Source organism: Lithobates pipiens, unplaced genomic scaffold (assembly GCF_037356315.1).
Source record: "Lithobates pipiens isolate NorthernLeopardFrog02 unplaced genomic scaffold, aLitPip1_a1.2 Scaffold_16, whole genome shotgun sequence".
Lineage (NCBI taxonomy): Eukaryota > Metazoa > Chordata > Amphibia > Anura > Ranidae > Lithobates > Lithobates pipiens.
In genome coordinates this window covers 203,734,872-203,749,951 of record NW_027507748.1, presented here as the reverse complement: position 1 = coordinate 203,749,951, position 15,080 = coordinate 203,734,872, and the positions used below count along the sequence as shown (strand labels likewise).

Here is a 15,080-nt window from a genome sequence, read left to right as displayed (position 1 = left end):
CAAAAACACCCCCCGCTGCTGTAATTCAGGCACCCGGCACCCCAAAAGGGACCAGACACCTAAATATGGGGGTGGCATCGGTGGCCATGGATAGATTCATGCTATGAATCTATCCATTGGTCATAGAGGGGGTGGAACCTGTGCACCCTTTTGGATGCACCGCCACTGATAAACACATGCACACACACACATGCATACATACACATACATATATGAACACACACACACACATACATGCATGCTCACACACACACATACAAGCATGCTCACACACACACACACATACAAGCATTCTCACACGCACACATACAAGCATGCTCACACACACACACACACACAAGCATGCTCACACACACACACACAAGCATGCTCACACACACACACACACAAGCATGCTCACACACACACACACACATACATGCATGCTCACACACACACACACACACATACATTAATGCTCGCACACACACATACATGCATGCTCACACACATACAAGCATGCTTACACACACATACAAGCATGCTCACACACAAGCACACAAATACATGCATGCTCACACACACACATACAAGCATGCTCACGCACATACAAGCATGCTCACACACATGCACACACATACAAGCATGCTCACACACATATACATGCATGCTCACACACACACATACATGCATGCTCACACACACACATACATGCATTCTCTCACACACACACACATACATGCATGCTCACACACACACACACACACACACACACACATACATGCATGCTCACACACACATACAAGCATGCTCACACACACACACATACAAGCATACTCACACACACACACACATACAAGCATGCTCACACACATGCACATACAAGCATGCTCACACACACACACATACAAGCATGCTCACACGCACACACATACAAGCATGCTCACGCACACACAAGCATGCTCACACACACACATACAAGCATGCTCACACACACACACACACACATACAAGCATGTTCACACACACACACACACACATACAAGCATGCTCACACACACACACGCACATACAAGCATGCTCACGCACACACAAGCATGCTCACACACACACACAAGCATGCTCACACACACACACAAGCATGCTCACACACACACACACAAGCATGCTCACACACACACACACACACACATACAAGCATGCTCACACACACACACAAGCATGCTCACACACACACATACAAGCATGCTCACACACACACACATACAAGCATGCTCACACACACACACACATACAAGCATGCTCACACACACACACATACAAGCATGCTCACACACACACGCACACACAAGCATGCTCACACACACACACGCACACACAAGCATGCTCACACACGCACACGCACACACAAGCATGCTCACACACATGCACATACAAGCATGCTCACACACACATACAAGCATGATCACACACACGCACATACAAGCATGTTCACACACACACACATACAAGCATGTTCACACACACACACATACAAGCATGTTCACTCATACAAGCATGCTCACACACACACATACAAACACAAATACAGTAGATAGTCTTATTAAAAAAAACAGCAGACATTTACCTTGGCTCTTCCTGCCGGGTACTGCACTCTAGGGGGAGACAAAGAGCACACACTGCTTTCACTAAGCCTAATGTGAGGAGCTCCCGCACAGTGCCGATTTCAGTTCGGCTGATGATCATGAGCTCCTCTCAGCCTCCCCTCCTATCGAAGAGTACAGGGGGCCCTCGGGCCCCCTGCAGCAAGGGGCCCGGTCGCCATGGCGATCTTGGCGACCCCTATAATTCCGCCACTGCTAATAACGCTAAAGACATGTAACTTTGATATAAAGTCACGTAACATGGGTTCAGTAACAAAACTTCTAGACAGTTGGGTACATTCAGCAGGAAGGATGACCCGAACACCCTTGGTTCGGTTCACACCAGAGCCTGCGAACAGGCAAAAAATTCTGACGAACGTGCAAACACTGTTAAAGTCTATAGGACACGAACATGAAAAATCAAACATGCTAATTTTAAAGGCTTATATACAAATTATTGCCATGAAAAGTGTTTGGGGACCCAGGTCCTGCCCCAGGGGACATGTATCAATGCAAAAGTTTTAAAAAACTGATGTTTTTTCGGGAGCAGTGATTTTAATTATGCTTAAAGTGAAACAATAAGAATTAAATATTACTTTAAATATTGTGCCTGGGGGGTATCTATAGTATACCTGTAAAGTGACGCAGTTTTCCCGTGTTTAGAACAGTACCATAGCAAAATGGCATTTCTAAAGGAAAAAAAGTAATTTAAAACTGATCGCGGCTGTAATGAATTGTTGGATCTTGGCAATATAGATAAAACTAATTTTAAAAAAATGGCATGGGGTCCCCCCAGTCCATTACCAGACCCTTTGGATCTGGTATGAATATATGTGGGAATACCGAACCAAAATTTTAAAAACAATTGCGTGGGGGACCCCCTAAAATCCATACCAGGTCTGGTATGGATATTAAGGGGAACCCTGCGCCAAATTGTTTTTAAAAATATGGTGTAAGGGTCTGCCCAAAATCCATACCAGACCCTTATCCGAGCACGCAACCTGGCAGGCCAAAGGAAAAGAGGGAGGGAGGAGAGAGTGCCCCCCCTCCTGAACCATACCATGCCACATACCCTGAACATGGGGGGGATGCTTTGCAGTAGCCCCCCAAAGCACTTTGTCCCCATGTTGATGGGGACAAGGGCCTCAGCCCAACAACCCTTGCCCGGTGGTTGTGGGGGTCTGTGGGTGGGGGCTTATCGGAATCTGGAAGCCCCCTTTAACAAGGGAACCCCCAGATCCTGGCCACCCCATGCGGATTGGAAACGGGTATATTGTACCCCTGCCAATTTACAAAAAAGTGTGAAAAATAGTAAAAATGACAAGAGACACTTTCCAATCTAATCTTCTTTGATAGTTGCATCAAGTGACTTGACATTCAGTAAAAGGCGATAATTTCAGAAAAAAAAAGCATTTCATATAAATATTGGAACAGCTACAAAAGTGATTAAGGGGATGTAGTGTCAACTATTGTTACCTTCTGATTACACTGCAAAGTGAAGCCAAGTGTCAGAAAATGTGATAAGACCTATCTCACTGTAGATAGCAGTATCATTCCTCTAAATTAATTATGGATGCCTAAAAAAGCCAGATAGTTTCTATCAAAAAACAAATTGCTTGGCTCTTATCAACAAATGGAACACAGCACCTGTGGGTGCCATGATTTTCTTCCATATTTCTTTTTTTTTTTACAGGTGAAGTATAGAAAATTATAGGTAGGCAGTATTCAGAGGTCAGGTTCTGAATTTTGTTTTCACAATGCACACAAGTTGCATAGAATTTATAAGTAGACTCCATAAGTATGTGGGTTTCCTCTTTGTGCTCATGCACAACTATACAAATGGTTTACACCCACAATCAGCCTTTATGAGTACTTATGTTTGCGCTAGTGACAATAGACTGAAAACATTTTTGGGAGCATAGTGGAATATTTTAGTTTCTGTAGAAAGCAAAATAATACTGTAGAGTTTGATGGTGCTATATTTACAGGAGGTCCTCTGGTTACAAACAAGATAGGGACTGTAAGTTTGTTCTTAAGTTGAATCTGTTTGTAAGTCTGCATTTCTAATAGGTCTTATTATATTTAATATAAAAGCCAGTGCTTTTTGATGTTCACCTACAGGTGACCAAATTCAGAGTGTAGGGTGTAAGCTGTTTCACTTAATTTGTTATCTCTTCTACAGTCCAGAAATAAGGGTTAGGGGAGCATTTGAAAAAAAGGTAAGATAAGCTGTTTCCTAAAGTATCCAGGCTTCTATATTATGCACAGTTCCCTTAAAATGTAATCAGTTTAAAGGAAATCTGTCATTGTTGATCTTTCTTTATGAAAATCCTGCTGGCCCATCTGTCATGCTGATGCTTTTGCTTTAGATCTTAGCACTTGTACACACGGTCCGACATTCCGACAACAAAATCCGTCGGATTTTGTCCGACGGATGTTGTCCGAAATTGGTGTTGCATACACACGGTCGGACAAAGTTGTCGGAAAATCTGATTGTTTCGTAACGTGATGACGTAATTTCGTTACCACAGGACTATGTTCAGGCCAATAGCTTTGGTCTAGGAATTTGATAAGAGCATGCGTGGCACTTTGTCCGATCGTCTGTAGAGAATTCCGATCGGATCATGTTGTCGGAAAATTTTATATATATATTTCGAATCCAATTGTCATAGGGACAGAAAGTGAGGTGAAATCTTCTGAACAGAGGCACAGATAGCAAAACAAATGTTACAGGGGTGATAACCCTTCCCTATGCTATCCAAAAAATGTAAAAAAAAAATTTTGGGCTGGAGCTACATGTAAAAAAAATTTACCTGTTCCTCCTTACAAACAAATTCAACTTAAGAACAAACCTACAGACTGTATCTTGTTTGTAACCCGGGAACTGCCTGTATACATTTTTTTTCCCAGACATTTCCTCATACTTCATATGTATTCCAGGTCAATAACCCTTCAGTTTTGGTCACTGGATACATTTATTTTGCAGTAAAAAGGATCTGTAAGTATTTTATCTAATATTCTACTGACATGTAATACAAAGGTGTTAGATTTACCACCATCAAATGACTATGACTAGAATGAAGTTGAAACTGTTGACAGATCGGGAAGGAAAACCAGCAAATGTAATTAAATTTGTTGATTGTTGACAGAAGCCAGACATTGATAAAAAAAAAAGAAAAACTACATTTAATATTATAACAAAAAGGTAATTTATATTGCTAGAACACAGAAAATGCTACATTGTGATATACAGTGCCTTGAAAAAGTATTCACACCCCTTGAAATTTTTCACATTTTCTCATGTTACAACCTAAAAATTAACTGTATTTTATTGGGGTTTTATATGATAGACCAACACAAAGTGGCACATAATTGTGAAGTGGAAGGAAAATGATAAATGGTTTTCAAATGTATTTACAAATACATATCTGAAAAGTGTGGCATGCATTTGTATTCAGCCCCCTTTACTCTGATACCCCTAATTAAAATCTAGTGGAACTAATTCCCTTCAGAAGTCACCTAATTAGTAAATAGAGTGTAATTTAATCTCAGTTTAAATAGAGCTGTCCTGTGAAGCTCTTAGGCCGCGTACACACGGGCGGACTGTTCGCCCAACCTTGTCCGCTGAACAGTGTTTGGGCGGACAGTCCGCTCGTGTGTGGGCTTTCAGCGGACAGTTTCAGCGGACAGTTGGACGGACAAAGTCTTTCGGAAATTCCGAAAAACTGTCCGCTGAAACTGTGTTTGAGCGAACAGTCCGCTGTACTTTCGAAATGAGCGGACTGTTCCCGCTCGGAAAGTCCGCCCATTTCGAGCGCGTGTACAGGTAGGCGGGGCCCGCGAAGGAGACGTCGCGGGCTCCACCGCCTGGAATGGGCTTAAAGGGGAACCCCAACGCCGAAAAAAATCGGCGTGGGGGTTCCCCCAAAGTCCACACCAGACCCTTGTCCGAGCACGCTACCCGGCCGGCCAGGAAAAGGGGGGCGAGCGAGCGCGCCCCCCCTCCTGAGCCGTACCAGGCCGCGTGACCTCAACATGGGGGGGTGCCTTGGGGAAGGGGGGGCCGCGCGGCCCCCCCACCCCAAAGCACCTTGTCCCCATGTTGATGAGGACAAGGGCCTCTTCCCGACAACCCTGGCCGTTGGTTGTCGGGGTCTGCGGGCGGGGGGCTTATCGGAATCCGGGAGCCCCCTTTAAGAAGGGGGCCCCCGGATACCGGCCCCCCACCCTATGTGAATGAGTATGGGGTACAATGTACCCCTACCCATTCACCTGTGAAATAAAGTACAAAAAAAAACACAACACAGGGAAAAAATATTTTATTGCACAGCTCCGGGGGGTCTTCCGTCTTCGGGGGTCTTCTCGCCGGACTCCTCCGCTATCTGTGTGTAGCTCTTTTACTAGCGGAGGAGTCCGGCTTTCTTCCTCCCCGCCGCCGGCCTCTTCTCCCGACTTCGGGGGTCTTGTCCCCCTCTTCGGTTCTTCTGCCGGGCCACTGCGCCTTCTTGTAGCTCTTTTACAGGCGGTGGCCCGGTCTTCTGTCGCCGCTGCCTTCCGTTCTTCTGTCGCCGCCTTCGGTTCTTCTGCCGGGCCACCGCGCCTTCTTGTAGCTCTTTTACAGGCGGTGGCCCGGTCTTCTGTCGCCGCTGTCGTCGCCGTCGCCGCCGCCGCCTTCCGTTCTTGTTCTTCTTCTTGTTCTTCTTCTTCTTCTCCTGGAGATGTTGACTCGACGAGCTCTCCGGCCGGAATGCCAGAGCCGCGCTGTGCGGTCACTTATATAGTGACAATGGGGCGGTGTCACATGGTATATGTCACATGGGTTGGTCACATGGTGACCCCGCCCCCTTACGATGTCATAGTCCCCATGTGACATCAACCCATGTGACCAACCCATGTGACATATACCATGTGACACCGCCCCATTGTCACTATATAAGTGACCGCACAGCGCGGCCCTGGCATTCCGGCCGGAGAGCTCGTCGAGTCAACATCTCCAGGAGAAGAAGAAGAAGAACAAGAAGAAGAACAAGAACGGAAGGTGGCGGCGGCGGCGACGACAGCGGCGACAGAAGACCGGGCCACCGCCTGTAAAAGAGCTACAAGAAGGCGCGGTGGCCCGGCAGAAGAACCGAAGGCGGCGACAGAAGAACGGAAGGCAGCGGCGACAGAAGACCGGGCCACCGCCTGTAAAAGAGCTACAAGAAGGCGCGGTGGCCCGGCAGAAGAACCGAAGAGGGGGACAAGACCCCCGAAGTCGGGAGAAGAGGCCGGCGGCGGGGAGGAAGAAAGCCGGACTCCTCCGCTAGTAAAAGAGCTACACACAGATAGCGGAGGAGTCCGGCGAGAAGACCCCCGAAGACGGAAGACCCCCCGGAGCTGTGCAATAAAATATTTTTTCCCTGTGTTGTGTTTTTTTTTGTACTTTATTTCACAGGTGAATGGGTAGGGGTACATTGTACCCCATACTCATTCACATAGGGTGGGGGGCCGGTATCCGGGGGCCCCCTTCTTAAAGGGGGCTCCCGGATTCCGATAAGCCCCCCGCCCGCAGACCCCGACAACCAACGGCCAGGGTTGTCGGGAAGAGGCCCTTGTCCTCATCAACATGGGGACAAGGTGCTTTGGGGTGGGGGGGCCGCGCGGCCCCCCCTTCCCCAAGGCACCCCCCCCATGTTGAGGGCACGCGGCCTGGTACGGCTCAGGAGGGGGGGCGCGCTCGCTCGCCCCCCTTTCCTGGCCGGCCAGGTAGCGTGCTCGGACAAGGGTCTGGTGTGGACTTTGGGGGAACCCCCACGCCGATTTTTTTCGGCGTTGGGGTTCCCCTTTAAGCCCATTCCAGGCGGCGGAGCCCGCGACGTCTCCTTCGCGGGCCCCGCCTACCTGTACACGCGCTCGAAATGGGCGAATTTGCCTCCTCCTTACGTGGGCGAGTCCGTTCATTTCAAAAGTTGAGCGAACTGTTTGGCAAACAGTTTGCTGAAACAGTCCGCTCGTGTGTGGGCAAGTCCGCTCATGCAAATTTTGAGCGGACTGTTTGCCGAAACTGTTTGACGAACAAGGTTGGGCAAACAGTCCGCGCGTGTGTACGCGGCCTTAGAGGTTTTTTAGAGAATGTTAGTGAATAAACAGCATCATGAAGGCCAGGGAACACACCAGACAGGTCAGGGTTAGAGTTGTGGAGAAGTTTAAATATAAAGGGTTAAGTTATAAAAAAAATATCCCAAACTTTGAACATCTCACACAGACAACTATTAGTTGTGCAGTCCACAAATCTGGCCTTTATGGAAGAGTGGCAAGTAGAAAGCCACTGTTGAGGGAGCATGCGCGGGAGTCTCCAAGATGGCCACTTAAGCCAGGAGCTCCACGCTGCTGCGGTGGAACGGCACACTCACCACACCACCATTCGACGGCGGAAAGCCCCGAGAATGGACACATGTCAGCGGCCTCAGCCCGGAGAGACCTCGGGCCGCAATTCAACACTGCAGCTGCTCGGGCCGATTCCAAGATGACGGTCGCCATGCAGCCACACACTCCAGGCACAGAGGAGCTCTCCAGACTCAGGCAAACCCTGGTTCCAGCTACCCTAATCTTCACCCCGGGGACCCACGTGAGTAACCACCAGCCCCCTCCCCGGGCCTCCACAGAATCCCTCCTTGAACACACTATGAAGGATCTCCTGGTCTCCCCCCTGGGCCCCTCCATCTGACCAACAGATGTGCCAACTCCATCTGACCTGGCCCCCAACTCCATTCTCACAGCTCCTGACCTTTTCATGGGGACTAGCATAAACAGCAGCCAAAATCACCAGTAATATCCAGGAGGACTTCCGGAACCTAGGATCCAGGATGTAAGCTATAGAAAATAAGCTAGACATAACTGTTTCTAAAACTAATCAAAACTCTGACCATATTCAGGTTCTCCAGGATCAACCGGACACTTATAGCCTTATACAGGATTGACGACCTGGAAAATGGATCCAGGAGACAGAATTTCAAAAAATCAGAGGCCTCCCGGAATGAATCACTGACACCATGACTGTCATGCAGGATTTCATCAAACAATTGATTTCCAATTTGCTTTAAAGTTCGACTTCAAAGGAAACATGCATTCCTTCCACATCTTCCAGGATGGTGAATGTCTACTACTGGACCTAAGGCTATTCTTGGAAGAAGCAGCAATGAACTTTGCTAATTCCAGCTCTGGATCTGCCATGCGTACCTCCTCCGCAAGTCCCCTGCAGACCGTCTGGAACAAACTTAAACCCTAAACACTCCAAGGACACTAGGCCCCCTTGATATTCCAGGTCCCAAACCCTGATACCCTTGTCATTTTTTCAAGACCTGGAGGTCACAGGATGGGTAGCCCCCAGCTCCATAACTTACTACTTCTTAGTTCCTAGCTTATCTCATGTTAGTTGTTTATGACTTTACACAGGTGTCCATATTGGCTACTGGCCCGTTTACAGTCCCGACGTATGTGTCTGACATCACCTCGTTCAGAATGATTGGATTTTCCGACAACTTTGTGCGGCCGTGTGTATGCAACACAAGTTTTGGAAAAAAATCAGATGGATTTTGTGGTCGGAATGTCTGACCGTGTGTATGGGGCATAAGAGTCTGCATAAGACTTGGGACTGGGGCAGAGGTTCACCTTCCATCAGGACAATGAACCTAAACATACAGCCAGAGCTACAATGGAATGTTTTAGATCAAAGCATATTCACCAAAGTCTAGACCTAAATCCAATTGAGATTCTATGGCAAGACTTGAAAATTGCTGTTCACAGACTCTCTCCATTCAATCTGACAGAGCTTGAGCTCTGGGGGGCTAAATAAAAATGCACACCATACTTTTCACATATTTATTTATTTTTTTATTGAAAACCATTTATCATTTTCCTACTGCTTCACAATTATGTGCCACTTTGTTTTGGCCTATCACATAAAATCCCCCAAAAAAACACATTTACGTTTTTGGTTGTAACATGACAAAATGTGGAAACTTTCATGGGGTATGAATACTTTTTCAAGGCACTATATGTGATGTGATTTCATTCCTTAGGGAAAAAAAGCATTGAATGAATGAATATTGTAACATTTTGGTTCAATACTAATAATAATAATATTTTTCTTAACAAATCACTTACCCATTTTCCTCCAGAAGGGTTCCTTATAATAAACCATGCATTTGATAACAGATCCCATTGGAAGGCGTTGTATTAACTGGTTTCTGACTGGTGGCAGCTCTGGAGTGAAATGAATCTTTGTACTCAACACTGGTGGTATAGCGCTAATGACAAATTTGCTCTGAATATAAGAAAATAAGGTATTTTAAGTCTACATCTCTCAGCAGGTCCATTTACAAATATCTAAGGTCAAAAGTAACCTTTTTGTTCTTCTTACGTAGAGTAGGGAATGGGTAAAATCCCTGTCTTTTTGTCAGTTGTGTCCCATTGGGGAAATTTCACTTCCTTCTTTCCAAAGTGAAATACATTCCTTCTTAGACAGTTGCCCCTGGAAGATGTCCCTTCTATTACAGTTCTGGTGACAACTCAACATTTTGGATTAATCCTTTTTTTTCAACCAGGCAAGGGTTTTTAACCCCTCACCGCTCTATACAAAACTGAAGAAAGATTAGGCTTTAGATTTACTTAGAGGCAGTACCCTTTGCACTAACAGCGCTGGTCCTTTAGGGGGATAGAGGTTACGAAGCTTGCTGTCTCAGGGACACAATAGCAAACACCTATTCTGGATAATAAATTTCCCCCAAACAGGCTAACCAGCAAGGATCATCAGCAAGAGCTATTGACATTCCTACATTTTTTTCTCTGAGCCGATGTAAATGGTCAGTTATGGCTAACCTCAAATAATTTCAATCGTGACTTTTAATGCTTTTTTTTTTTTATAATTTACTAAGCATAAGCCTAGACAACAAGCACTAGATCTCCCTTAGCTCATTTAAGTGTAAGGACATTACTAAATAATAAGAACTTACTATTCTAAATTGTATATTATTTTACAAAAAGAAAAAGGAAAAACACAGGAGATTTTAAACCCTTTTTGACTGGGGCAATTTGATAAAGTTGTGACCAAAGCAAATAAAGCCATTTTGCCACGTTCCAACTACTAATACTTAAGTGCATTCAGACATGTTATATTGCAATTTTTGGGACAGGTATGACTTTCTTTCAGAATCACATAAAAAAAAAGTATTCATGTTTAATTTTTCTACGGCAAAGCGGAGGAAGAAAAAAAGTTTTCAATCTTTCCCATAATTTATGCATACAACTCCGTTCATTCCGATTTGTAGGATATTGAATATGTACATTGTATTTACATTATGTGTTTATTATTTAGTTTTATTTGGTCTCAAATTACAAATGCATATATCATCTTTTAGACTATGTGCTTTCTATTCCACATTGGGTAATTAACATTGTAAAAAAATGTTTTTTGAACTTCACAAGCAACATATAAGACTTTGATTTAGGGCAGAGGTAGGTGGGTGTATAGTGACAAAGGAATGTTTTAACACACAATTACTGGTTATGAACAATTAACTTGATTATGTCACCATGGCATGGCTATCATGGACAAAAAAATGATACACTATGCTTCATCCGTGAGTAATACAGAAGAGAAATAGAAACCACAAAATATGAGACATTGTAGGCACTGTATCAGAAATTCAAAAAACTCAGGGATGAGGCATAGTGTATCATTTTTTATGTCAATGATAACCATGCCATGGTGACATAATCAAGTTGATTGTTCCAATCTATTAGGGTAGGAGCACCCAAAGTAGTGGCTTTATATTTTGTTATATATACAGTAGTTGAATACTGAGTTCCACCATACAATCATATGCAAGCAAAAAATGTTTATTTTCTTTGCATGTGATTGGGTATTTTATACAAAGTGATGCTTTGCCTTATTTACAAAGCTCTGGGGTAAATGCCCTTGGCAGAGTGCAACTTCACTTGCAAAGTGCACAGTATTTTTGCCTTTAGTAAATCAAACTCATATTTTTTATTTGTATGATTTATATAAAACTTAAAGCCAAAGTTTAATTTGCATATCAGATGAAGAGAGCCTGTCAGAGCGATAAATGAGGTAAGTTTTACACCTCATTATTCTACCCAAAGACAAGCATTTAAACCTTGCAGTGTGGGGTCCCCCCACGACAAGTGTAATTTTTTCTTGTGTCTGGAGTTGGGCTTTAAACTTCTGATCTACATTGTATATACTTTCTCCTGGTCAATGCTCTATGTAATATTTAAGTATATGTACATAAACTTTACCTGATAGATTTCATGGTTTAAGGTTTCCACAATGACATTTTCTCCAGACTGATCAAGCCTAATCACTGGCCTCTCCAATTTTACTCGATCCTCAAGGAGATTCTTTATTTTCTCGCTTATCTGTCCAGAGCCTCCAACAAACTTTCTCTCCTAAAAATAAACAAAAAAATAGGTCTTAAAAGTCTACTTTTATTTTCCCCATAAAGTATAAAAATAAAGCCAGACTGGATCAAAAAGCAAGGTACTAAATGTCTTACTATTTATTTTTTTTCCAGTCCCAGCAGAAAACACTTACTCCTGGCAGGAGTGTGTAGCTGAAGACTGTTGTGCTCTGCGTAAAGACAGTGGTCCGACATGCCCCCTGATTTCAGCACAGCAGTGGTGGCAAGACAGGGGGTGTGTTAGACTTCTGTACAATTGGGCTTTATTTTATTTTTGTATGTTATACAGAAATATAATTTGCTAGACAGGTTGCTTTTCGTCAAAATAATTTAAAATGTCATTCCTATTAGTCAAAAGAATCAAGATGTACTTATATACCCCTGTCTATCTAACTTATTTATTTTCACACAGATGTACCTTTCATAAAAATCTTATGATAGTGGTTATTTGAAGGCGCAGACATCTGTGTAAGCTAATCCCACAGGGTTCTAATAATTAGGCAGAACTTTGAATAAACCATGAGTTTTGTCTAGTGATGGACTAAAAAAAATGTAAATGCATACCACGTTAAAGAAAAAGCTATTTCCAAAGCAAGTTTGAAAGTTTTCATTATGGATTACTGAAATATGCAAAGATTTTGTGCTAAGCTAGTGATTTTTTTCTTTTAATGTGTTTGCATTTGGAAATATGCCATCTTAGAGCTTGCTTTGTCACTAAATGTTATAGATATTGTTCTGGAATTTAAAAAGATCAAACAAAAGTGTTGGCCTTGGGTTTGCCCGTTTCATGTTATATTTTTCTCTACAAAAGTATTGTTCCAGTTATGATTTCCTATAACTGGGTATATTCTTTCTGTTCTGCAGGGAGCTTGTTGCCTAGTGTTTGTGAGCAACTTTACTTGTGTGTCAAGCTGTTGGTCAGGGCTTATGACCAAAATCAGTTGTATGCCTCTGGTGCACAGGAGATGGCTCATACCATCACATTCTGAATAGGGGGAGAAGAAAGTTAAGATTTGTGGAGTGAGACAAATGAGAAAGAAACTGAAGCAACACATATTGTATTAAATGTTGATGGCTGCACAGAATTTTTAAGTGTATGGTAGAAAAAAAAAATTCTGGACTTGGGACAGAGACGAATGGTAGGAGGACTTTAACACCATCACTAATTCATGATGTTCATGCCTTCAGATCCTAATGTAATGTATGTGATTATGAGTGTTGTGGTGAAATGCCTATTTCTTTTATAACCATATAGATATAAGTGTTTATCTCTTACTATCAGCTATTAGCCTTAATCATACTCAATTAGATGTCTGCCAGCTTCTCCCTTCATGTGGAACAAAACTGCAAGAGTTGAAGATCAAACTTAAAAAGAAGATTGCACCCGTTTTCAGAACTATGAGACTACACCCAAGAGAAAAAGGAACTGAAAACAAGACAACCTATTTAGCTATGATAGTCTGCTATTCCCTTATAAAGCTATAACCCAGCTAAAGCTTATACTTCGTCACAATAATGAATATGTATAATTTGTGGTCTGTACACGCTGTTTTATTGGATTTTTGATTTGTTAACGAAATATCCGGCTCGCGGTATATTAGCCGGAGTTCAGGAAGTAAAATACAGAAGTACCAATTTACTGAGCTGTATCTGTGCCAGTGATTTGCTTCGAGTGTGCACACTTTTACATTGAAGGTTAATTTGGCCAGGGTTACAGAAACAAAAGTACTGAGCAGTTCTGGTTCGGTCCAAAACACTAATAAATATACTAAGATCTATTTTTTGTAATAAAAATTCTATTTTCTTTTTCAAGCTTTGGCAAGCTGTGACTATCAATATTTTCTTGGATTTGTGGGGATTTTTAAATACATACCTGCCCTCCATTGTCTGTTGAGAAAATCCTTGTTGTTCCACCACAGATGTTTACATACCATAGAAACCAAAGTGTGGAAACTTGTTGAGTCTCAGCTGTTACAACCGAATTTACGAAGAGCTCTGCAAACTTCCTGGCTGCACTGATGGAATAAATACATAGATTATACTAAAGAAAAAAAGTGCATGCTTGCCTAAAAACACACAAAAGGAGTATGCGTTTCTAAGTTAAGCTATATAGGATCAGCTATTGCTTTATACTTTTTTGAATTGCAATAAGATAGTAATGAGAAAGGTAGGGTAATCCATAACTGCTGCAGTATCCTATAATACATATACCCAATTGACTGATACTGCTGATAGTGTTCATATCAGTCATAGAAATGGCTGCTACAGCAAGGATAGATAAAGATAGATAGAGTTATCTGTTACCAAGATCATAAGTGTTGAAGAATCTGTTATCACCCAAGTGCAAGATATACTGAAAAAGGTTGTATATTGTTAATATAGGACCTCCCAGTTAGGATTTTCTAAAATACTGTTTGTGCTACTTTTTGGTAGCGCAGAAAGGGAAGGTTTTGGGTTTCGAAGATTTGAACAACCTTAGGCCAGTACAAAATTTTTGACAGAGACAAACTGCCTGTAAATTCAGATATTACATCTCCGCTGGGAGAAAAATTGTAATAAGTCTGGACAAGGTTTTATAGTAATATCTGATAGGCAGGGAAAGAATTAAAATGTAAAAAGTTCTATAGCTAGGAAAGCTAGGGGAATATATGAGGGGTATGAATTTAGCAAAAACTGTATGGAGATGATTAAAACTACATTAGCTACCAAAAAATAAATACAATGTGGAAGTAAAAATATTAAAATGGTATATTAATAAATGCAAAAAGTCTTCCAAGTAAAAAAAATCATATGATTTACCAAATAAAGGTTAATTATTGATTAAGGAATAATAAGTATATAATTTCTAAGGACATTATAATAATATTTTGACAAAGGTGTATTATTTGGCTACTTTCAGAAAATACTTTTTTACCCCAAGAGCAAAAGTGACCATATATAGCCAGGGCATTTGTTTGCCTTTCTCTAAAGTAAAAATGAAGAGGTCTATGTAACATTT

The 15,080-nt window shown here is 42.7% G+C and overlaps 1 protein-coding gene across 1 annotated transcript in view; it reads right to left on the bottom strand.

Moving 5' to 3' along the window:
• Positions 1 to 15,080, bottom strand: part of LOC143982306 (amine oxidase [flavin-containing] B-like) — a 77,467-nt gene that overhangs the window by 28,617 nt on the left and 33,770 nt on the right. The window contains exons 6-8 of the mRNA XM_077480915.1: positions 13,956 to 14,097; positions 11,922 to 12,071; positions 9,768 to 9,927 (exon numbers count right to left, since the gene is read on the bottom strand). Of these exons, the coding sequence (XP_077337041.1) occupies positions 9,768 to 9,927; positions 11,922 to 12,071; positions 13,956 to 14,097 (452 nt within the window). The remainder of the gene's footprint in view (positions 1 to 9,767; positions 9,928 to 11,921; positions 12,072 to 13,955; positions 14,098 to 15,080) is intronic.